This window comes from Aythya marila (genome assembly GCF_965140915.1).
Source record: "Aythya marila genome assembly, chromosome: 8".
Lineage (NCBI taxonomy): Eukaryota > Metazoa > Chordata > Aves > Anseriformes > Anatidae > Aythya > Aythya marila.
In genome coordinates, this window is record NC_139049.1 from 20,953,636 (window position 1) to 20,979,468 (window position 25,833).

General features: G+C 39.9%; 1 protein-coding gene across 2 annotated transcripts in view; it reads right to left on the reverse strand.

Moving 5' to 3' along the window:
* Positions 1-1,344: 1,344 nt before the first annotated feature.
* Positions 1,345-25,833, reverse strand: part of ST6GALNAC5 (ST6 N-acetylgalactosaminide alpha-2,6-sialyltransferase 5) — a 70,706-nt gene continuing 46,217 nt past the window's right edge. For both annotated transcript variants that reach the window (XM_082766680.1, XM_082766681.1), the window contains exons 3-5: positions 15,141-15,550; positions 10,090-10,197; positions 1,345-2,839 (exon numbers count right to left, since the gene is read on the reverse strand). In XM_082766680.1, coding sequence (XP_082622806.1) covers positions 2,608-2,839; positions 10,090-10,197; positions 15,141-15,550 — 750 coding nt within the window. In that variant the 3' untranslated portion in view covers positions 1,345-2,607. The remainder of the gene's footprint in view (positions 2,840-10,089; positions 10,198-15,140; positions 15,551-25,833) is intronic.

Genomic DNA, 25,833 nt, shown 5'->3' on the forward strand with positions numbered 1-25,833 from the left:
CTATATGCAGGTGTGACTTACTCTTAGAAAAGACATCTTCATATTTTTTTTGTAATTACGTTGGGGAACATGCTGAATCAGCATAGGAATTTGATAAGAAAAGTGAGTTTTGAATTTGTTTCGTTTTTTAAAAGACTGAAAATGTTTAAAGGTATCAGCAACACATAATTATTAACAAAACTGAAGCAGGAATATTTATGATCATTAGTTTCACTCTGTTGGAAGTTAGGAGATCTAATCTCAGTTTATCCCATGTTTCTTCAGAGTTTTAATATTTCACCCGATCTATTTTGTACTGACCAGTCTTTCAGACGGGAAACATCCATATGGAGCACAACATATTTCTGAAAGCATACATGGTCCTGCTGGATACTGTAAGTAGATCACAGTAATCTATTTTAAAATGATCTATATTTAAAAATAACATGACTAGCTTAAAACATCTAGCATACATATCCTGCAGCCCTTCTCAACTGATGTAAAAACTAACAGCTCCACTTTATAATGACAAGATCCTTTTCTTATGTTATTATATAATAATAAAAGGATGGTGGCATCAGAGTACCTACCGTGATCTGTACTGTCTCTTGCAGTCATATGAGAAATAATCTGTAAATCAATTTGACAGAGTTCCTCAATTTGAGTAATGCATGTTGGCTACATGCCCCAGTACACATGCTGAAAGGGATGTGCAAATTACCATTAGTTCAAAAGACAATTCTGTAGAATTTTTGTGAAATGAAGTGGAAGAAATAAAACACAATCAATGAAATAAGAATAGTTAAACATCAGTTGGCAAGAGATGGGTTACAAGTAATTGTCAGTAGTAGAGCTTCGCATTCACTCTGTGTGCTGAATTATGTTTCTTTTGATGAACTTCACACCACAAGAGGAGCTTAAAGGCAAAATAGGTTGTAGTTTCTTACTCTGATAGAGGGGAGCACAGCAACAAGGAGAACAGCTTGCTGAGACCTGCGCTTCAGGTCCGCACAGTATTACAGAGATAAACAAGGCATTTTACTGCACGTTGTCACTAGAGAACCAAGGCATCTGCTGGGCAGCTGTAACAATTGCTATGAAGTGTTGGAAAGAGGAAGTCATAATGGGTCATAAGTGAGTTTAACTGACACTGAGTTTGGTCCTGGTTCCATGTACTGCTGCTGAGGTTGAGCTTGTCGGGCTTAGATGCTTCAAGGTAACATCTTTGTTTTAGCTTTATTTTTCTAATGAGTGGCACCTTTTGTCACGTAAGTTATATTGTTTCATGCAGTAACTTCTTCAAAATAATAGGAATAATTACATATTCAATATTTGTGAGGCAAAAGGAAAAATAATAGTGTAACTGAAATGTTCTTTATTCATAAGCCGAGTATAACCCAGTAAGACACAGTGTGAGGTTCCATATACAGAGCTAGCATTGCCCATGCCCTTGCATTTGCCAGGCTTTAGTACTTCACAAAGAAAATGCCAAGTGTAACTTGGCTGTTGGCAGGGGAACAATTTCATATGCATGGAAATCCTTCCACATCCCACCTCACTGTGATCCAGGATCTCTGAGATCAGTGATGGTCTTGGAACAGTGGAAGGCATAGACCATACAGGTGTAACGTTACCATCTTTTTGGCTAGTATGGCTGATACTGTACTACCTGTTGGTTTAGCTTCATGATTTCAGAAGTTTGGTCATGTTGTTGCAAGCCGTTTGTTGCAAACTGTTGTTGCCTGGTTTTGTAGCTTGTTACCTCAGGAAGGCTGCTCCTTCAGCCTCTTACAGGACGACAACAGGCAAAACAAAACGCAACCCCTCCAGCCTTAGTTGGTCTTCACTGAGAACACGCTGGTATAAACAGTCATTTTTTGATGAACTTTGCCCTTCTCCCCCCACCTCTAATTAAAAACCAGCAGCTTGATAGCACAGCAGAAAATTCATATTGATATCAAACAGAATTTTCACTACCATTTTCGTATTAACATGAGATGCCAGAATGTAAAGTTAGCTAGATCTGCACATGGGACCATTCTTGCTGTTAAAGGCTTTAGGCTGGAACAGAGCCCAAAATTTTTAAAAGAAATGCAACATTTCCAGATCAAATATTAATTACATGCTATATAGAATCATATTTTTCAAACAAATCCTATAAATAAAAAGCTAGGCCTTTCAAACCATCAGCAATATTAATTCTGGATTTGAAAGATTATGAAAAATCAACAACCACAGAACTGTGAATTAGAAAAATACTGGCCTAGGTTGCGTAAAAACCGCCATTAAATAAATACTGTAAGTTTTCACTATGAAAATTCAGTGGTGTTGTACTTTAAAAAATCATAATGAATTAACCATCCCATTAATGATACTCAAATTGCTTTTCACAAATCACATACACACACAGGAAGTCAGACGGCCAAAAAAGGCTATATACTGGATTAATACACAGTTCAATGGAAAACACTCGATATACTCCTTCATAACTTCCTGACTGTTGTTGCAGTTATCAGCTGCAAATCCTGTTACCCTTCTCCTCTAGGTTGCCTTGCTGTCCCAGAAGGTCCAACACCCTGACGGCTGATGCAGGAGGTGATTGTGATTGCGGTCTTTTGCGCTCATCCCTCAGACCACTGGTTTAATCTCAGGGTGATTTACAGTAAGTGGTTCTGGTTTCCAGTCTGGTTGGAAAAAGTGAATATTGAATGTCCGTGCCCAGTTCTCAAACACTCGTTTCTCTGTGATGAAACGATGATGACTGCCCTTTCGTCCCCGCTCATGTGAAATGTACATTGTGCATTCATCGGGTCCCAAAGGTTCATAATAATGATAAGGTACTGAAAGATGATTAGGATCCCTGTGGGAGAAAGAAAATAGATGGAAGCCTCAGATGTTCGTCTTTACTGATTGAAAAGATATTATCTTTAATAAGCTGATGGGCTCAAATCCACTTTTACTCCCAGCTAAACCGTATTTCTAGGTATCTGCATTTTTCTTGAATATTTAATATATCAGAATGTGGCAAAGGCTTTTCCTTTGCTCCTTCTTTTAATCTCTTCCTCCCAGTTAAACAAAAGACTGCAGTAGCTCAGAAACAAGGGAGAGTGCTGCAGGGCTGTGTTACTACTCTGAAATTTGAAGCAAACTGCTTAAGAGATTTATATCTCGATAGTGATTTGTAAAAAGCTTTGCAGAGGTATTTGCTGAAATGGGGGAAGAAAGGGAAGGGAAAGATAGAGGGGAGGTGGTTATCTGTGTCACTGCAGTTCAGTTGAACACTCGCAGCATGGTGCACCAGGATGTGAGTGCACACCTTCAATGAGCACATCTGCATGCCAGGTCACTGATACAGCCCACTGCTGTTGGCTTTACAATCAAACATCTAACACACAGGTGAGTTATTTTGGATTTTATAATAGAAGCTTTCACGTATCTAAGCTAAAAACAGAAGTCATTCACCCTTCTTCTTCACCCGGAAGTCAAGTACCCTTCTGCCCTTGTGAGCCCATCAGTGTTAACCAGCAGGAGATCCTGTACTCATGTAGTGACATGTAGGATATGCTGAAGACCGATTAGAAAGGTAGGATAAAAATCATTTCAACAGTTTTAACATCAGTGTTTTGGTGTTGCACTCTGTAAAAGACACATGTATTATGTTTATAATGTAATAAGCCACAATGGTTCATTCTTTTTGTCTTACTCTCTACATTAAACGATACCCATTATGTTTTGTTTTGTTTTTTCACTATGAGCACAGGCTGACAAGACCTCATCCAATTGTCTGTCATTTACTCAAAGAGAGATAATTGTCCCTGACAGAATAACCCAGTTGTACCTATCTCCACTGTTACTACCAAGAAACTATTTTGTAGTGGCAGAAAAAAAGTTGATCAAAACACTGCCATTTAGTAAAGCCTTGGAACTGCTCTATATTAAAACCTGAGCTCAGTAAGAACCACTGTACAGAGCAAAAATTCAGAGCTGTCATGCAGATTCGGGGCTGTCAGCTCTAATATTGAGTTGATTATTTTCATTTTGAAGAGCTAATATTTAAGCTCAATTTCAATTGAATGCATCCACAATCTGTCAGCATTATGTCTTGGTCATTATTTTTACTGTGTAATTCTGTCACCTACGCAGTTCTCTAATTCTTCTTATTTTACCATTATCCATATTGTATATGCAGTGGTAATGTATGATATTACTGCTGTTTTCCATTTGTACTGTAGATTAATGTTTTAATTCAATCAATCTAGCTTCCTACTAACACAACAGGGTGATCAATCTTACAACAACAGAATAACAATAAAATTACATTTTTAGAATAAGATGGATTTTAAATTTGCCGTGTATATTCTCACTGGAATACATAAGAGAGTGAAAAATCTTTTAATACCTCACCTACAGAATGTGTATCTTTAATGTAAAAAAAATACACTTTAATATATATCTAATACATTCTTTTTAGCTTTCACTATTAGATCTCAATCTTCAATTACATTTTCTTATAGTTTTTTTATATATTGGAGCTTTTATTATAATTTCTTAAATTAATCATTTGCTTACTGTAAAGCTAACAAGATGCATTTGGATGTGATTTATGCTTTCTTAAGAACTACTGAACAAACCAACATCTGCCTCACATTTAGACTGTTCTTTTCCACACTGTAGCTGGATTTCTCCAGCTACAGTTGTTCTCAAGGGTAAACCTGTATTGCTTGGTGGAAATTTACAGCTTTAAAGTTAGGATTAGTAAAGTTGAAATCTCATTTCCAACTGACTTTGAATAAATGCAGTCACAGTGGAAAAAACTTAACTGCTAAGGCCCCAGTACTGCACAGAGAGCCTGTTAAGGCTGTTGGCCTGATGCCTCTTCACAGATTTGGTTAGCGTTCACCCCTTGTGTTTTTTTTTTTTTTCCCAGGCCTCAGCTGGGTTTGCAGAACTTTGTGAGAACTTTGGAATCAGATTTGCCTCAGAGGATCTAGAGGAATGCTGCTCATGATTTTTCTTCCACAGGTACAGGGGGTGGGTCTGTCAGAAGGAAGGAGGAAAGAGAGGAGGCCTGATAGTGGTCCTCTCTCTTCTCCCTGACTCTGATGATATAGTATTTACCTAAGGTTACACTTTTCCTATTGCCTCTTTGAAGCAACAATTTGAAGCCTGTACCTTACAGTAAGTGCTTTCTTATCAATATTCTACCAGTGGATTTCGTTAGCAAAGGATTTCTCTTTTGAAGACAGGGATTCCATGTTACATTAAGACTCCGAAGTTAAAACCAGAGTATCCCAAGTGGATACTCAAGTATCCACTCAAATATCTCTTAGCTTTGGGCTGTAGTGGGTCACTCTATTTTGTGCAGTGTGCACTGAGACGCACCTGCTGCGTGGTTCAGGCACCCTGTGGGGTTCAGCTACTGCCTGATGGGTGCTGCCAGGAGGTGTGTGCAGGCTCGCAGGCTGACCTTGAGTCAAATTCTAATACAGAGCCCAAAATGCCGATGTTTTTAGGCAGCTTCAGGATTACTCTGCAGCAGAATGAGGTTTTTGAGGCTAAAAGTCCAAATCTGTTTGGCTTTAGGAACACTGAAAGGCAGTTAGGTACTTAGCACTTTTTGTCTGAAGTTTTTTCCCCGTTGTGGGAGTTCTGTATTCCCCCAGATTTCATGCTAGTAAGGTTTGGATTTGAATGCTGGCTTGGGTAACTACACCATAGCCGAAATTAACTGTACTGTGTTATCTTCTAACTCTGCAATTAGCTTGTGTCACCAGCGAATGAAATGCATGAGTAATTTCTATACGGAAATTGCTTGCCACCTCATTTATTAACGTTAAAACAGATGCTGTTTTATCACTGACTGATACTGGACATTAATCAGTATTTTGTCAGACTTCACATGCATATTAATATCACAGCTGGGAGGAATCTAGGGAAGATCCTTTGTAAAATATACTCTACTTCCTGCCTAATAGCCTGCCAGCACAGCAACAGCGTAAGTGCTTGTACCCAATGTCAGTCATCTACTGTTTGCCACTTCAGTGCACATTTTCCCACAGATGGTATCCACCCACAGTGAAAGCTGAAAATACAGCAAACAGTGTTTGCCTCAGAAGAAACAAGACAGAAAAGCATGGCCATCCCATTCCATGTTCTGGTCAGCCTCTCCCTTTACAAACAGGGTGATCAACCCACTAAAGTTATATGAACTTAACTTGCAGTGTCAAGAAATTAATAGTTTCAAGGTGAGTAAAATGTAGTTAACATGTTGAGTGATGGGCAGCATGCTGTGCCAATACTATGAAGGTTTCTGGATAATGTTTTGCCTTTTATTCCTAGGATCCCATTTCCTTGACATGTATTCTAGCCCAGTTTTCCAAACCATGTATGTATTTTGTTATTAAGTTATTAAGGTAATAAGGTGAAATGTGTGTATAACAACTAAAAGGCATGGCTACCTCCCATACAGTTTATACAATCCTATGAGCATCAAGCCCTCCATAAGCCCCAGCAAATCTGACTAGCAGCAACTGCTTCTTTGCACTTGATTTAAAGCAGTTGAAAATGGAGAGAGGGAGGTAAGAAAACACTAGATTTAAAAGCTGTACCCAAAGGAATAAATTAAAGGACTTCAAATGCCAATTTTCAGGCAAATTATCGCAGATGGGAAATGGCCTGGCAGTCAAATGAGGATTCTTCATAGGAAAATGATCTGGTTCCATAATTGGAAGAAAAAATACTCCTATCAGTTAAAATAAGGCTCAGAATTAAGCTTTAAGTTTCTTTGAGTTCCAGAAGGCCCATGAAGGCAGGGAGGTAAGAGAGGGGAGGTTAAAGAGGGTTCTTCGACACCTTGAATTTTCCTTGTGTGTGAAAACCCAGAGATACCTGCAAGGACCCAACCTGCTGCAACTAACTCAACAGACAAGGGCTGGCATTATTACAAACTCATTAAGATTTGTCTGTGTCCTTCCCACAGATGCTGCTGAGCAGCCACAAAGAAAAGCAGCAGCACTGCAGCTCCTTCAGGAATTGCGGTGCTATCTGAGCTCCACAATCTGGCTGCTGATGGAGGGAGAGTGCCAAGAGGAAACCTCGATGTCCCAGTCAGGGGTGAGTCCTTCCATGTGCGTACAGCAGATTGCTGTAGGCTGCTCAGGGAGGGAAACATTTTCTACCTAGGGTACTGTTTTTACTCCAGTGAAGGCCAGGAGTGGGTTCCTGGGCACTGGAAGAAATACAGCAAGATGACTGGTTTGGTGACAGAAGAGTGAGAGGTGCACACTCTCCAAAACGTTTGTAATGCACATGCAAACACGGGCTTTCATCTTATTCTAGACTGTGCAAGACAGACGTATGGAACAGCATGAGAGCAGTATCAAAGCCGTTAACCCTTAGAGCAGTGTAAATCTGTAGCCAAGTAAAGGGATTCAATATTGCATAGAGCTTTGCTGCGTGGTACTAAAAATTTATAAAAATCAGGTCACCAATTCCAGTTCAACTATAAAATCAATGTCCAGTGAAAGTAAATAGAAATGAATCTAAAACACGTTGTTGCAATTAATAGTGACAAATCTTTTTAGTCTCTAGTGCAGGCTGCTTCGCTAGACTATTTTTCCTGCATGGGTGGAAAGCAATTTGGTTAATGATCTTAAGCTAATAATTTGTAGCAGAATCAACAGTATGATATTCATGATACCTTTGAGGTGTCCTTCACGTTACGGATGTGATACTAATTTAATTCAACAATAGTGATCACCCACACTCATTACTTACTCCAGAGATTAAAACTTAAAAAATAATGGATATCTGCTGGAGTTGTAAATCTGGTGATATTAAATTTGAGTAGAAACTAGAATACTGATAAATATATTTTAAATCTTAATGGTTCTTCAGCTGCACAGCAAGTAAGATATATTTCGACCTATACCATTTCATACATATATGAGAGAGGGAGGGTGATTTTTGTTACTTTTTTTTTTCTTTTTGACATGGTAGATTTGTGTTTTGTCTGAATGCAAAGCAGGGAAATCTGGCTTAAAGTACAGCTGTTTGCAGACTATTTCTTTCTTTATGCTATTTTGGTTTGTTGTCTTATTTCTTTGAAAGGAAGCGCTGTTTAATCAGCAGCTGAAGAGCAAACTAAGTTTAACTTCATTTATAGCAACAGGTTCGTTTCACAAATCTTCATGGATAGCATCTTCTAGGCATGCGAACTACAAATTTCCTCTTCATTGTCTGGGGAATAAACCACTTAAGTAAGCACATTTTATATTATTTTGATTAAGAAATGACCTTTTAGTATTTTTATGACCAAGTGAGCCTTTAGATTATGATTTGTTATCCAGGCTATAAGCATTATTACATTTATTGACAATAGAATTGATTGCAGCACTTACTGTGTTATAATTTAGTATTACATCCATTTGATTTCGGTGTGTCAATTCCGTGAAAGCCTTTCATATAGTCTCAGTTACAATTTTAGCCTCTCTCAAAGAGATGATTTTGTTTGTTTATTTTTAAAAACAAGCATATGCACCTAAACTAATCTGATTTTGACAACTAAGGAAGCTGGCCTGAAAAGTTAGCAATTCAATGTAAAGCAATGCTCACTCCTAACTTTCGCAATTTTAGATCGTTTATTTAACAATTACTTCCATGTGCCACTGGAATGCAGCCACTTCTGCAGTAAGACAGACCAGCCACTTACAGTGATGCCAGGGACATAGCCATTTCAGAACAGAAACTGAAGAAGTGTGTCTTGGCGAAATGAAATGACAGGGGAACTGAAATGCTGCGCTATGGAAGGTATTTATGTTGCCTAGAATATCTGATCTAGTTTGTTACTTTCCTTGGAGAATTCATGATGAAACCTGGCAGTACATCACAACATTTATCATCTGTATTTTGTTATAATTTGTAGAAATTCTCACAAAGGGGAATTTAGTGTTGACATTTTATACTATAATTTCTTCAGGGATTTCGACTATTTTGTGCCCAGGATAAATGCAGATATTTGAATGATCCTTTTTAGTGCTCAAAAGAAAGTCAAAGCAGTCCTATTCTTTGTGATAGACTAGCTAACCTGTCACTGCAGCAGTTCTCTCTCCTTGCCCCTGAAAGGCATCTTGAATTAGTCAGTGAAACAAACTTCAGTGAGATCATTACATTTGCAACAAAATTCAGGCAAGTACCTCTCAGTGAGAGGGGCTTTGTGAGCAGCGAATGAAACATTGCACTGCTGCCATGTTCCAGACTGTGGCTACCAGCTCCATGCATTGCTGGATCAATCACCTGGCAGCGCAGGTGGCCTCAGGCCTATGGGTGGGCACACAACCACATTTTTCAGAAGACCAGAGTGCTAGGCCCAGGTATGGACAGATGATACTTAATTCAGTGTAAAGACTGTTGATGTAAAACATCTGTATGAGTTCATACCAGGTTAGTACTTTGCATCATGTAACTGGGGAGGGGAGGTCTGCTTCCATACCTCTGTGACCCCTAGTAGGAAACCCTAACTGGCACCTCAGGGCTGGGGCCTGAATAGGGCTGGGGCATGATGTAGCTGGAAAATCTGCACAAGCTGTTTTTGTTTGTTTGTTTTGATTTTTGGTTGGTCAGTTGTTTTTGGTGGGGATTATTTGGGAAAGCAGTTAGCTGGAAGACTGGGATTTACATGACATAGATACAATGCGCTTAACTTTAGTTGTATAGAAAGTTAATTTAGAAACTAGTCACTGTAATAACTCCATTTCTCTATTAATTCCAGCGGGAACCTTTAAAAACAAGTTAAAAGTAATATTTTCCAGTACTCCTTTTTTCAGATTAATTTCATGCCAATTATTGCATTACTTTTAGCTGATAAATATTCAGAGACTAAAAGAAACCAACAAGATGGATTTATTCTCCCACACTACAAACAAATTTTTTAAATATTTTATATAACATAATTAAATGCTGTTTGTTGCTTTCAGAATCAGATCTTGGGACATGTTAATTAATTGCTTTAAGAGGACGGAAAACATGTTTCAGAGAAAAAATTAAAGACTCAGATACTTATCTGTAACGTTCAACCTTGTTGACTAATAATGGTTCCAAAATAAATCCTACCTGCAGAAATCCGGTGGCACCATGCCATAAACATTTATCCTGTCACAGAGCTCTAATGCGATAGTCATTGTGAACCAGCCCGTGCTAAGCCAAGTGTTGGATATCTTCCTGAAAGCAAAAACATAATTAAGTTTCTAGGCTGCCAAATAATTCTTGAGATATCTGAAACAATTTCTGGGCATTTCTTTCATTCTTGTGAAAGGTTATGAAAATTGGGCAACCAAGACTTGCTTGCTCATTCATCTTTTAATGATTTTTACTAGTGTTTTCTGTCAGTGGACTAATTATGCAGAAACTGCCCTTGCTGTAATTAATTTTAGGCACAGGAATGTTAATATTTAGGTGACCTTTTGGTAAGTTTACCTTAAGTTACTGAACTTCATGTCCTATATTTATATTCTTCTGCTAGTAATGTACTGGGAAAACACCACCCATCTGGAATCACTTAATGGAATTTGTAGATCAAGTAGTCAGGAAGACATCACAGGAGATGAAGAGGGCTGCTTAAAATGCTACGTGCCACAGCATACAGTGCCTGTCTGCCGCAGTAAGTGATGGCCTCAAGTGCTTGGTCTCATTACCTTTCCTCACACCTTGGTCCATAGTTTGGTTTCTAGAAGCTCCCAGCCCCTCACTATAGCCGCTGGCAGGAAACTTTATTGGCTGCAGCTATGCCTGTCCCATAGCCAACCTGGGAAACCTTCACTTAGGCCCTACCCCCACCGCCTGCCCGAAGTCTCATTCCCTCCTGGTGGGCCCTTTGAATTTGACTGCCAAGTGCTGCAAGGGAGCCCTCAAAGGCAGTTCCTTTCCTGGCCTTGTCTGCAGGCTGGGAGAAATCTTTTAAAAGAAGCATAACTGATCCCAGCATTATTTATGCAAAATCAGCTCATATCTTCATGTAATCTCTCACAGTTCTAAGAAATTAACTATTTGTGCTTAAATTGTGCTGTATCACAGGTTCTTGCTGGCAAAATGGCATCAGTAATGCTTCTTCTTTCTAGCACTTGCTCATCGCTGCTGTTCATTGTGTAAGAGCTGGCTGCTGTAATGGTTACGGGTTGTCTGGCACATGCAGTGAAAGCCCCAATCCTGTGTTAAGTTCCTGCACTGTCCCTATGCCTGGGGAGAGCTGGCTGTCTTGGAATGGGAGGACCAAGGACATGCTGGTGAGGAGCACATCCTAAAGATGCAATTGCATATTTAGGGACAGCCCTGCAGGACCAAGTCAGGCACCTCTGTTAGAAATGGGGTCACAGTCCTCAGCTCTCTTCTGGAGGTGGGTATTTGTCCCTGAGAAAACAAATGCATTCAGAGGTCTCCTTTGAAATACTATTAGAAAAGGAAAGAGCAGGTCTCTCTGATGGCTACTTACTCATCTAGAAAAGTCATGCAGAAGAGGTTCAAACTCGCCAGCCTTCCGAAAAGATGGGCTTAGATTCCTGGCTTCAGACTGTTACAGTGACTGGTGAGTCTCCTTCCATCTCTTACTCAAGCTGAGGCATTGCAAGAGCTAAGTGTGCAGGCTTGTGTCAGGTAAAATGTTGTGAGCCTTTAAGATTTGAGGAGTGCCTTGTACTGAGGTCTCCTGTTTCCTCAGTGAATTAAGACTACTGCAAACTAATAAAAGAAGTGGTGGTATCCATGTCTGCTGTTAAAAAGGCACTTCTAAACATAAGGGTATTCCGTAACCAGAAATGCCTAAAGGATGCTGGGGAGCCTGTGTGCTTTGCCGTGCCCTTTGCTGGTTACCTGGTTATGTGTAAGCTCCCAGAATGTACAACTTCACTGCTCCTGATGGCTTTCAGGCTAAGCTAGCATTTGGAGAATAACTGATTTAAGCATCTCATTAGTTCCAATTATGGGGCTTTATCCTTATCTGCATTTGCACTTAAGCTTTTTTTTTTTTTTTTGGGGGGGGTTGGGAGGGGGAGGAGACGGGAGAGGAAGACAATTTATCACAATGTAGTAGCTGGGTCGTAAGCTCAGCAGAGGCCTTCAGGCATGGCAACAATACAAACCAGTAAATAATTTCTGGCTCAAAATTATTAGGGAAGGGACGGGTAGGGAAAAGCCTAAAAAATTGCTTTTCTGCCACTTAAGAGTTTCTGAGCCTATGAATCACCAGGTAATTTAGGATCATAGGCTGTATTTTGGAGCTTGTACAAGGCGTTGTTCTAGGTGCCTAAGACCTTGCATCCAGAACTGAGGGAGCAGTTGCACTTAGACCACGACCTAGGCTCTGCACACATCAGGAAAGCTAGCTAGACTGTCTGCTGGGTTAGTTTTCTTTTTGCTTACGCACTTATTTTGCCGTTTAGTGTTTTCAGTAAATCGGAGAATAACTGAATTTAAGTAAGCTTAAAAGTCAAACAATAGAATAACGATCTAAAAGTATACTCAAGTACTACTTTGGCCTCCTTAAATACCACATCTGTAGGACAGCAATATAGAAACAGGGTTACAATGTCTTGCCTTTTCATAAACGCTGTGAACAAGATTCCAACAAAAGAATACTGTTTTTATACCTAATCAGCTGTAATGAAAGAATATGAAGAACTGTCATGTGCTTATTAGGGGAAATTATCAGATATTCTTTTATATGATGAACTAACACACTGTGCTGATAATTCTGTAGTGCACACTAAATTACAATTAAAGGCCTTTCTGCTCCACCAAAATCTCATTTATAATCTCTATGGAAATACTCTTCCTGCAGTTATTTCATTTATGCTTCCTTTATCTAATTACTATAATATTGGTTCTGAATCATATTTTCTTAATGTACCCTTATTCAATTATAAAGTTATTTTCAAGTACAGTTACTTTATAATACCAAGTATATTGCTCTGCAGCCTTCGTCATTCACTGTACTATTTAATTGGCAATGTTTTCTGAAGGTTTTCCTTCTTTTCAAAATCAGCTTTTTATTGTAAAGCACAATACATCCAATTACCTTTTTTCTCATCATTTTCAAGACAGAAAGGAATGGTTTGATTATTACACCCTTGCAATCAGATTTCTCTCTCTTTTTTTGCAGGCACTAATGTCGAGAGCTCAGCAGAAACCTCCCAGGGAACAGCATCATCCTGGGCTGTACAATGTCCTGCTCCTGCCCCCAGAGCTACATAAGTGTTCTTCCCTTAGAAAGTCTTTCCTACCCATGTTTCTTTTCATCTTTCCTTCATTTTCCTGCCTATTCATTTATTTTTGTCTCCCATTTTAACCATCTTAGTCCTTCAAGTATGCTGTATTCCCTCTAAAGCAGTGGTTCCTCTACAGCAGAGCCTGAAATTTCTTAAATGCAACAGGAGCTGTTCATGAATGAGGCTGAGTTTTGCTAGATTCAAGCAGCATTGATTCATGCTGGGAGTTCAGGGCGCCCACGACTGAGCCCACTATAAACTTGTTATAACGTCATTAATGTCTCAGACTTCTTGAGAACGTTTCAGGAGCCAAGACTGGGCCTGGTGCCTGTGCAGAAAAAGAAATGCTTTCATTCCGTGCTTAGCTATAGGCCTCCTGCTCCAGATGGGTAATACAGAATGAGAAAGCAGCAGCCTGCCTGAAATTGCACAGCAAGAGTCAGGAAACGAACGGGACCCCAGCTCCTCATGGCAGAACCGGCCAGCTCTTCCTCAAAACGGGACTGGGAGCAGTCCCACAGTGAGAGAGTCAGCTGGGGCACAAGGAGGCACTGTGCCTCTGACCCCTAGGGCTGGTGGTAGCCAGTTACAGCTTTACCACAGCTTTGTGAATTGTAATGCCTTTGTAAATACTGGCCATACAGATAATCCTTTGTGTTTTTTCTTGCTTAATTCCCACAGATTATAACCTTCTCACTTCGCTCGGCTCTGAGTGAACAACTCTGGTAGAAAATCACAACCACTGTTTTGGGGATGAAGAGGAAAGGACCTTTAACAGTAAGAAGCTGAACAAGTTACTGTGTGCTTTAAGTGTTAATGCAAGTCGGACAAGTATTTGGATACTTAGTTTGATCCACAGTAACTGAGCTGGGCTCTGCAAGAAAAGCACATGGGATATGATAAAAGACAGCAAATGCTAACCAAAGATGCAGTCACCATCAACTAATAGGATACAGGAATTTCCTGTGCCACAGGCTCTGCCTCCATTGTACAGCCCCAAAGACAAGTCTGTGCCCTCGAGCCCTCTGTCTACAGAGGACTGAGCCCAGCTTCAGGCTGTGCTGTATATTTTTGTGAAGTTAGAGAATTTTACCATGAGTTACTGCACAATAAACCCACCTCTTCATTTGTACTGAAGTGGGGACCCTGTTCCATTTTTTACAGCTGCATATTTAATATGTAAAAAAATAGGAGTTCGTTAACGATAAACGTGATTCTCTCTAGGAAGTCTTTGGCTTAAATGCCCATTTTCAAACATTATATGTGAAAATACTCAAGTCCTGCAGTGGGTCACTTATTAAAAATTTGATTTGAAGATCAGCCTACAAGTCATAAACAGTCTCGTAAAGATGTAACTATTGTAATAACTTTCCTTTTCCCAGTTGGAAATACATGATGAACTCCTCTGAAGCACCTAATGTATGACTAATGTTTATTTGTATTACAAGAAGCTTTACAGCTGCAATGTTCCAAGAAAGCTTAAATTCAATAAACAGCTATTATAATTCATAGAACAGTGGCATTTCCTCTGTAAGAAAATATAAGCTATCCATTCTGATTTTTCAGAATCCAAAAAAAAAAAAAAAAAAAAAGGAAACTTTTAGGTATATTACCCCAAAGTGAGATTTAAACAGCTTCTACCTCCTTGTCTATATAGGCAGCACAGCCAGACTCTGGTATTCTAAGTTGATGTGGCAATACTCCACAAAAATTATTTTGATGCATAATTTTTCCTTATGTTACAAGTGATGTTATTTGGTCTGTTATACCATATTACAACTCATGCAGCAGAGGATTTAATGGGTGTGATAGTCCCTCTGAGCAGATCTGAAATTGGTACATATAAGCTACATTATTTTTCTGCTGTATGACTTCCCCCAAATGTATCCACATAAATTTTCTCACCTGTCTTTCCCAGTTTCTCGTTTAAAAAGGTCATCAAATTGAAGCATCTTGTGGCGAGAAATCATATATGCTTTTAATTGAGGGAGTATCTGATTCATCAGCTGCAGGTTGTTATATACCAAGCCTTTACCATCTCTCCTCATGTAGCTGCTAGGACCCCAGAAGATAAACACAGCACCATGGCTCATATTTAAGAGTTCGTTGCGGTTTCGCAAAATCCTCTGAATACTGGAGTGTGCAATGACTCGAAGGCTCGTTTTGTTTCCAACATCTCTTCCATAACCTCGAGTAGGTGCATCATTCATTCGTATTACGCACTCTGTCTCGTCGATTCTGTCACCTTGTTTACTTCCCAGAAGGTGTCCAGAACTGGTTACCAATGCACAGCTCTTGCAATGCATTTTTAAAGGCTGCAAAGACAGACATACTCAAAATTAGCTGTGAACACCTTCCCATTCACTACATGATAATTGTAACTAGTATTTTACATAGACATGGAATATTTTACAATGAAAATCTCAGTGGACTTTTTATAAATCTCTCTCAGCATTCTTCCCAAATAACTGGGAACATACTACCTGTACCTTTTATAGAGAGGGAAATTGTGTGTAACCCTTACAGTTCTTGGTGGAATTGAATCCAAATCCTCCTTTCCACTGCTGCTTAACCTTCATATATAGTAATGACAATGGCTTCTAAACTCTTCACAGCTGCATAGCATTGTACTTCTTCTATTTGCTATAAATGAGCTCTAACTGGAGTATTTCAGATTCCTCCTCTTCCAATTTTTGCATGAAATAATCATTTGTAAGTCCTCATAAGCACAAGTGTGAATAGCTTTTCAACTCTATGGTCAGGACATCTTGCTAAAGGAAAAGAATTATATCTTGGTCTAATCCTTCCACACTATTTCCAAATCAGCAACATAACCACTGCACTGCTCTCATACTTCTGTTGTGGTTCTGCCATCAGAGCTGGTCATTAATGTCTGCATAGCTTTTACATGACAGTGAGGCAGCTCACTGAATGTTTCCTAGCTTGTCAGGTCACGTTTAAAAGTTACACAATAAAATGGAACAGGAGGGGCCTGTTCAGTGAGTGTCTGACCTAACAGAATCGCAAGACTACACCAAGTTTTCATGAAAATGCATTATTAATCATGCTACTGAATTAAATAAATACATAAATAAATATATATAAAAATGAGGAGTATGTAAGCTTATCTGCTGCCCAGCATGAGAACTGAAAAGGAGCAAAGGGTTAACAGAATCCCAAAAGTGTTGATTTCCAACAAGAATACAGCAAACTGAGACTTGAAGACTGTCTGAAGGTGTGCCTCCGTGATCCTCTACGAAACCATATCTTGCAGCATCTAAGGCCAGTAAGACCAAATTACAGACCATACAGACTGTGCATCCCCATGCAGGGAAAAGGCAGTAGCCTGACTTGCTGTCCTGACTTGGCGTGCTGGCGCTTCTTATGAGAAGAGACAAACCAACCAACCGAACACAAACTGAACAACTGAACTATAGATAATGACAAAAATAAAGACAACAACCTCAGTCAATAAAAATGACTGTGAACCAAAAAGACTGGGGTTCTAACACCTTCCTGGTGAGTACTAGACTTGTTTAATTCCAGAGGCTCCAAGTCAGACACACAATGGACTGGGAGCAGTCATCCCCTGCACTAGATGCTGGCCTGATCCAGCACTATTCGTTGGCTCCGAGTTCTACCAACCTAAACCCACCCCTGACAGCACGGGCCTCAGCACCTCTCCCGATCAGATCCCATGGCTCTCCATGGCAGCTTGTTGTTTGTGCCACTACAAACAAAGCTAGCGTGTCCCCAAGTGTACACTTGATGGATTTATAGATGAGGAGCAGTTAGTACAGCAGCATATAACTATACTTGGTATCGACCACATAGATATAGGCAATAAATAATTAAATCAGTGTGTTATGATGCGCAACTCAAAAAACTCTACAGGTCAAAACAAGACATACATGTAGCCTAGGTCTGAGATCATCTTAACGCCCTGTTTGCAAATACTTCAGCATCCAGTATTTGAAGGAGTTGCTTTATTTAAGTAATGTTTTTAATTCTGAAGAAAATAAGGGGTTGCAGTCTGAGCTTTTTTTTTTTTTTAATTAAAGAAAAAATAACTAAATTATACCATTTCTTTAGCTATACAACCAGTAAGCTTTGGGTCTCCATTTCCCAAACAATGTCTTTTTTCTTTCACATATATGGACCGTAATCCAGAGCTAATGATATGAGTAGAAATGTTCATGCTTTTGTGAGCCAAGGCTTCTAATGCAGTATTTACATGCGTTTTCCTTTAAGCTTTCATCTGACACTTTGATAAATTACCTAGCAAAAGGCTCTAAGGTGAACTAGCTTCTCCACCATCATGCATGGGAAAGCAAGCTGAAGTGCTAATGAGGTTAAAGGAAATGTAGTCGGCACCAGTGTTAATCACATGGGTTTGAATATCCACATTGCGAGACATTTTCACCTAAAACAATCTCTGCTGGTTTCTGGCCTACACGTTACTTGTTTCTTTTAAAAGTCTGCCAGAGAATGTCACTTGTGAGGAAATGATGGTAACCACAGTGAAGCTGTTGAAACATTTTTTGTGGGGTGAGGAGGGAAATGTCAACATTTGCTAGATGATGCACATTAACACTCCCAAAACATCTGTCCCACATCTTGTTTGAAAATGGCTCCTTTTGGGAAAAGGTCTTGGGACTGAAGCATTCAGGTATTATCCAACTAATACATCAATGATGCATGGGGGCTGATAACTTGTGCCTGTTCTGGGCAAGTCATTTACACTCACCTCACTGAGTCTTTCAGTCTGAATGTACAAAACTCACACCTAAAATTGCCAGAGGAATTCACAGCCAACAGCCACAACATTCTCATACCAGCTGTCTCTGAGGCCCTGACAATATTGAAAGCAAGGAGAAAAACCTATTGGCTGTAATATCATTGGGAAGGCAGTGGTTGCACCAGAAATGTCATCTACTTAAGCAATAATAATGGAGGCACAAGGCATTGCTTTGGGATTGATGACCAGCTGGGAAAAGTTGATGGCCTGAGAATAACCAGGGGCCATTAAGCCAGAAGAACATTAAGTCCACAGAAAGCTCTCTGCTAAGGTAATTATTACAGTGATATGTGGAAAAAAAGCAAGCCAAAAAAAGCAAACCCATGACATACGAGTTATATTTTAGGTAGGCAATGCAACCCTTACTTCATTAATCTTGCTTCCAAATGCCCAGAAAAGTGAGAGGTAGGTGAGTTTTATGGCACCTCTATTAGCTACCTTGAAACATAACACAGAACACATGTAAAAGCTGCTACCATTTAATGGCACCCGTTGTCACCAGCAATAAGCTGCTATGTTTTCATGTGTACCTGAAGTACACCAACAGCACCTTGCACACAGAGCACGTGGCCACTTCTACAGCACAAGTCAGTCGCGTCAACACGCTGGGCACTTAGTGACAAACTGCCTGAATTTTTTCTCTTACTTTCAGTCAACCAAAAATTCACAGGGAGAGAGGGGAAAAAGAGATTACAAGAAAGCAAGCTGACTGTGCTAGTACCCTAGGAGCTGGCAAAATGAGCTGATGCTTTTCCCTGATAGAAGGGCTGTCCCCAGTGAATGAAGGGCGCAGGGGAACCTTGCCAGGTTCTGGTAAACCCCGAAACAGCCCCGTGGTGGCCGTGACGACTGAGCACAGCCTGGCACAACTGTAACTATCATGGGCCAAAATGACTCCTGGAAGCTGTCACATGTTACAGCCCAGTCAGTACTGCTGCTATACCACATACTTCCGGTTTGTTTAAAAGCAACCAACAAGCAAACAGCAACAACAAAAAAAAACCAACAATGTCAGAGTTGTTCCTGTATTTTCCAATTTGAGACAATCTCTGCTGTGGTATTGACTTCAAAATCTATGTTGTCCAATGATAGAAAAATGTTATTTTCAGACACTTTATTGCTCAAAAAAATCAATGGAAGAATGTTATTCCTGATTCAAATTATGTTACTCTTAGATACAATTATTTTCTCTGTGATGAAATCAAGTGATCAATTTTTATTTATTTATTTTGCTTAAAAAAGGCCTTTGATTTTAAAGCCAAGATTTTAGAAAACAGGACAATTCCCTCCAGTAAAATAAGCAGCACTGGAAAGCACACTTCTTCCTACTGAGTCCTTAATGACCTACTTTCAAGACCCCTGGGTTCAGATCATTCCACTATCAGGAGTATAAAAAAGTTTCCTTTCTATAAATAAAAAAATCACATATTTTATCTTGGCAATAATGACCCGGCCAAAAAAAAAAAATATCTTCTGGAGTGGAGAAAAGCTCATTACTGAGTTCAGCAGAATAAGACCACCTATCAGTTCCTTAACACCAACATTCCTAATAGATATGGCTGGAAATATTGCAGATGATTTCCAAGTGTATTGGAGTGAGCAAGAGACCGAGAAAGATTTAAAAATATCCAAATTCCTTTTGGATGAATGACCTTTAGCTAAACATTTGAGACTGAAAGCGCAGACTGTCAATGAGGCTGCTCAAGTAACTGAAATAGGGCTGCCACCGGTAGCGTTCTCTGCTGCTGGAGTACCTGAGAGCTGTGGGCTCCTATTGCCCTGCAACATCTCCACAGAGCTTTTCGTTCCTCAGTACCAACACACTTGTCTCCTATCCTACCCAGAATAAAGAACCGTAGGGCTTCTTCACCTTACGCTAACCAAACCACACCAACAACCAGCTTCACAGCAGCTCTCAGACTGATGCTAGCATAAAAGCAGTGGTAGAAATTGGAACTGTGATCTAAAGGAAAGCAGAATTGTTTCTGTTTACAATTGAATTAATTCAGATAGGGCAATATTAATGGCTAGAAAAGGTACACATGGACCCTGAAAGAAACCATCTTACTGATTCAGAGGATGGCCATCTTCTTCCAGAGCAGGCTTTTTTGTTGTTGTTGTTAGAAATAAGTGAATTTCTTTGGTAGGAGTTACATGTCTACCCTACCTAGTTCCCTTTGTGCCTGGCCTACACACAACAGTTACCTTGTGACACTCACTGCGTGTTACCTCAGTAATTACTTTTCCTGTTCCTTGCCTTGTGCCCAGAACTTGATTGCTATTTCATACCTGATATTAACAAACACTGTATTTACCCTAGGTTCAATGTAACTTGTTACTTACGACTCATTCTTGATTGCTGGGTCATGAGCTACCAGCAATGACACTGTGCAATTAACACATTGCTGTTAACGTCGTACTTTGTCCTGGCACCTTCAGTTCAGTTTGTACTTTCTTGGAGCCTTGAGCAGCTTTGGGGTATCTCACCAGCTGCTGGCTTGAGACGGCTGCTCTAGCAGAGGCTGGCTGCTCCTCCCCAGTTCTCCTCTCCCAGTGGCTCCTAGGGCAGTCTCCCTGTCACGACAGCACCTTGGCCTTTGCAGGAGCTGCAGGTACCACAAACGCACAGACGGCTGATCCAGCTCTGGCGGGCCCCTGCCACCCAGCACAGCTCCAGGTACACGGCCTCTCTTGCCATTACACCTGCCATTCAGAACCAAGCTATAGCATGTTGCTTCCCAAGGTGCATCTCCTTCCTTAGTATTTTTCCTAGGAGACAAGTGATTGTAAGGTCTAATCTATTCTTCTTTGAGAAATTCCAATCACCTTAAAGTAGAATAGAAACCCTGAAGCTGCACATTTGCAAAGTAATGTCTGCTCTCCGAGTCAACACAGCAAGCCGTGGGGCTCAACCTGTCTCATTAGTGAACGACAGCTGTGCACTCCAGAACTGCTTTCCAAATTGTAAATTACTTTGGGAGACATGATCTTGTGAAAATAATGCAAGTTCCCCAATACTTTTTACTTTGTAATATATTGATGGTGGAACAAGGGCATGTGAAAAGAACTAAACATGAAAAAAGAGATGCACAAGTATTTGCTTTAGTATTTCCCATCCCCACGCACCTGACACACTATGAAATGATGCTCTCAAACTAGTCTGAATAGCAAATATAATTCAGATGCATATCGGGATATTTAGGTCATATTTCTATGTATTAAAAGCTGGAAGGAAAAACAGACTGAAACACCCAAAGCACGTATAGGATTTTGAACCTCAACCAACCTCAACTTTCTGTGGAACATGCCTCTTAAGTCCCCGGGAGTTTTGGTTTTGTGGTGCCAAGTTCTGATCTAAGACATGATTTTGCTTTGACCATTAAATTCTCAAACATATGTTCAGATAAAGAGTGTAGCTTCATTTTTACACTACGCATGCCAGCTCAGACTTTCCCCTCAAGTTTCATAGCTTTTTGTTCTTTAACCCTTATGCTAGCAGGTACAGAGAAGGCCTTAAAGAGGAAGAAAGATCCCCTGAGCAAATACATTTATAATTTTTGTTGAACTAGACTTTCAGAGCATTAGACATTCTGCCATGAAAACAAAGTGCATTATCCACTGAAATAAAAGCACTGATTGCTTTGAAAACTGTATCCCAGTGACTGATACCACACAAGTAAATAGAAAGGGTTAGGAGATACCACTTCCCAACATTGTTAATCCGTATGCAAATCCAAATAACAAGCATTTGCAGTAAAACTTTGCAATTCAAAAAAGGTCTGGCAAGTCTGTTTAGAAAGATAAATGCATGTCTGTTTAAAAAGATAAAAGATAAAACAAATGAATTTCTTATTACTTCTCTTTGTTTCTTGAGATGTAGAGCTTGAATATGCAAATGTTGTGGAAACATTAGCATCTTCATTTCCCATTGATTCTTCAGAGTTAATTATATAACTGGACTCTGCCTTCAGATATTTGATAAATCGAAACAGTGAAATAGCCAAACTTCAGCAAATGCATTCATCACACCAGTGATCACAGTGCCCTAGGTTTTATTTCTCCAAGGAATGGAATATTTGTGTCTGCCACGATATTATACTGATGGGCATCTGCAAAACTTGTAGTAAAAATATAATAATTCTATTTTCAAATGGTCCTTAGGCGAATCTAATTCAATTTCTAAACATGAGGCTGTATTACGAAAAGAAAAATAAAAAAACAAATGCACTCCATAAAGCTTTCACTGGGATAATTTTCTTAGAAAAAGTACCGTTCAGCACATTAGTCAATGAAGAGTCTTCTGCTTGTGTGAAGTGTTTTCCGGCACATTAACTCTTTTTCAGGGAACTGCCTGCTAGTCAAAGCTTCCATTAGATTAATTAAAATATGGCTCCTCTCACTGGAAAGGAATGGCATGAGTTTGGTTACAGGACATTGACCACCTACAGAAACCAAGCCCTTGCTAGTCACATAAAATACAAGCGGAAGCAGCACAGGAGCCCGAACAACAAGATAACTTGTAGGACGGGGAGCACATTTCTTTTCTTATTTGGAAGCATGATTACAAGGTGCTGATGTTTTCCCCTAAGCCACCTGAAGTGAATATAAGGTGCAACCTTGCAAATTGTCAGCACATATAAAGCTAAGATTTAGAGAGTAGTTTCCATCCTGCATCCTATAAATGTGTCCCATGAGGAAGATTAGTATCAATCATAGGCTTATTGGAGAGGGAGATAGGATACAATGATAACCTGGAGCTATCAACTAGAGTAATGGTCTAAGAAGAAAAAGCAATCAGAGAAAGAAAAGAATATCTTCAATGAAAGACAGCACTGGAAAATCAGGCAGGAATGCATCATGTTGATGAACCTGAGCTGTTATGAGAGAGAGAATCATACGAACAATATACAGGCTCAAAAGAAATGGTTATTGCCTAATGTTTATCTTAAAAGGAGTGCAAATAGACATTCATATTACATCAAACTGCTTTACTTTTGTTCTGCAGCTGAAGTACTTGCACTAAAATGCAATAAAGCAACAAGCATGGTGTCTTAACTATGCAAACTGTTACCAACATTTCAGAAAAACAGGAACTATTACAACAGTCCATAGAAAAGGCACTGGATGCTTTGGTTTTTTGCTTCCGAAAGTTTGCACATCAGCTTCTCTCATCTGCTTTGGTATGTTTTGGCAATTCCTCATGGAAATATGCCCTCGGCTGCTCTCTCTGCACCTGTCGTGGCTGTGCAAGATTTTTTTGAGCTTCAATTTTCACAGGGTCACTCTTTTACCTAACCCAGCTTTAAAGGTGAGCATCATTGATCCTTAAAGACTGTGCCTAAGTTTTCAGCTTAAAGCTCACGTCTTTCTGCGACACTCTTTGGCTCATCCAAATACATCTAAACTCTCACTACGGCCATATCCTAGAAGGCAATAGCGTGACAGCAATTGCAAGGACACAGGCACGCCTTTCCAGGGGCATCCAGTTTTCAGGTGACAACATCAACACAGCATGCTGAGTCTCTAGGACAGAGCAGAAGAAATTTAAGATCAAATATCTTCTTAGAAAGAGTCACTGACCCCACAGAGAATTTTCTCTAAAACGTATTTTGTCTTTTATTTCTCTACCTTGTTGAAGTTGACTGCAATAAAAAGCAGGGCTCCTTATTGCTTTCCAAGGTCTTTGTTTCAAAAACCGTCAAAAATGTCCAACCTCACTGTGTCCTCCAAGACCTTTTGATTTTTATGTGGCTAGCTTTGTATAATCTTCATCTGTTTATTTTATAGTAACCCAGACTAGTCTTTACTTCTTGACAATAAAGGAAGGTGCCAGAATCTGGTACTGGTACAACTGGTCAAAACACCCATCTCATTCCATAGCTACAGGATTTAGAAAGTCACTGGGACTTCTCCCATATGCATATGTAGAGAAGAAAAAGAGGGTGGGTTTGGGGCTAAAATATTTCTATCTTTAGTTTTGGACTAAAACAAAATGACAAGAAAATATCTTGCAGACATGTTAAATAGGTGCAGATGCAGATTTTTAATTTCTTATAATTTTAAACTTATTTTGGACGACAACTAAATTTGAAAAATATTCCTTTGAATTCAGGGGTCAACACTCCTGATCAGGAAACAAAAATAAACATATTTATCCCACTGGGCTATTTGTATCTATCCTGTTTCCCAGTACACAGGTTATTATGAAGTTAAATACTCCCAGGAAATGTTTAGCACTGAACTGCACCTGCCACCAAGGGTTAATTAGACAGTCGAGGGGCACTCTGTCTGCCAGTGTGGCAGGTGATTCCCCAAGGAGATGAGATGCTCTTAATTTATATCAGGAACGTCAAAGCTATCTTCTGAATGAGTGAGGGGTAAATAAGTCTGGTGAAAGTTTGAGGTTAGCTGGTATCTCTAGAGGAAACAGAGAAAAAGGCTGGCTGAGGGGAAAGGAAGGGCTCTTTCCAATGAAGGCACCCTGAGCTGCAGGGCAAATGAGAAGAGGGAATCTTTGAAAAAACGAGCCAGGGAAGAGCTGATAGCAAGGCAGCTAATTACAGGGAGAGAGCGGGTTTGACCTTGCTAGAAGTAGAGTTAAGTAGATTTCCATATCTGTGCATTTCACAGACATTTATAACTGTGCCATCTCTTGGGGCCGTGGCACGTAAGTGCTTTTATTTATGTTTTACTGTCAGCTGATTTGAGTGAAGAATAATTCCCAGGCACTTGGCTAACACTCTTCAGCAATATTCCTTGCTTAAAGACAGAGCTTATCTATAAACTGGGGAATGGTATAACTTAAATCCAGTGACCCTACACATTAAGCCAAGGTATATGAAGTGTAGAAGGGCATGCCACCGAGAGGCAGGTTTAAGAACAGATACCACTGAAATTGGGAAGAAAGGAATCTTCTAGCAAGCAGCAGCAGACGGGGAGCCACCCTGGGAAGAGGTGAAGTGCAGAGCCCCAGAGTCCCAAGGGATTCGTGGGTGCTTTACACTTTATCTGCTTTTTATTTTACATTAGTAGTCCTAAATTGTGATCCCTGAATGTGATGTGTGTGTCATTTGAAGTGCATTTTACTTGGTAGTGACATTAAACAGTTCCTGCTCGCTTCCCCTTTTTTGCGGGGAGGTGGAGGGGAGTTTATTTCACCAGATCAGTCTTTGGAGCAGTTTCACAATGCAAACAGGAGGCAAAGAGAAGTAAAAATAATAATAATAATAATAATAAATATATATATATATATATATAGGTGGGTGGAATTACTTTCTTTAGTGACACTGAACATCCAGAAAATTCAGCCCCAAATGCTACAAGATGGGTGGTGGTCGAGGAACGAAAAAGAAAACCTGAGAGCATGACCAAGAAGCACGAGGCTGCAGAGGTCTTTCAAAATCTCTCTCAGTCTCTTTCATTGCTACAAATCACTGTTACTGAGCGCCTTGAGATGTGATACCTGGCAGCAGGAAGCCCTGGATTCTGAGAGGAAGGCTGCTTTCAGGTCACTGCACCTGCCTGCCTGCAGCCCCCAGTTCTTCTTTCACATCCTTGCGCCTCTGTTAAGCATTTTCTTCAGAGCAATAGGCATATTCTGAAGTTTTTCAGCACTGGACATGTAGGTCATCTTTCTAGCTTTACTGCCCCACATAGTGCCTGCCCACCTAAACAGCATTTTTGATAAATCTAAACCTCTCTAGAGCCACAGTTTCAAATCTCAGGAGAGATGGCAGGGCCTCTTCTTCATTACAGGGGCAACAGTGACATGTCACAGCTTTTTGTATGGAAACCTTTCAG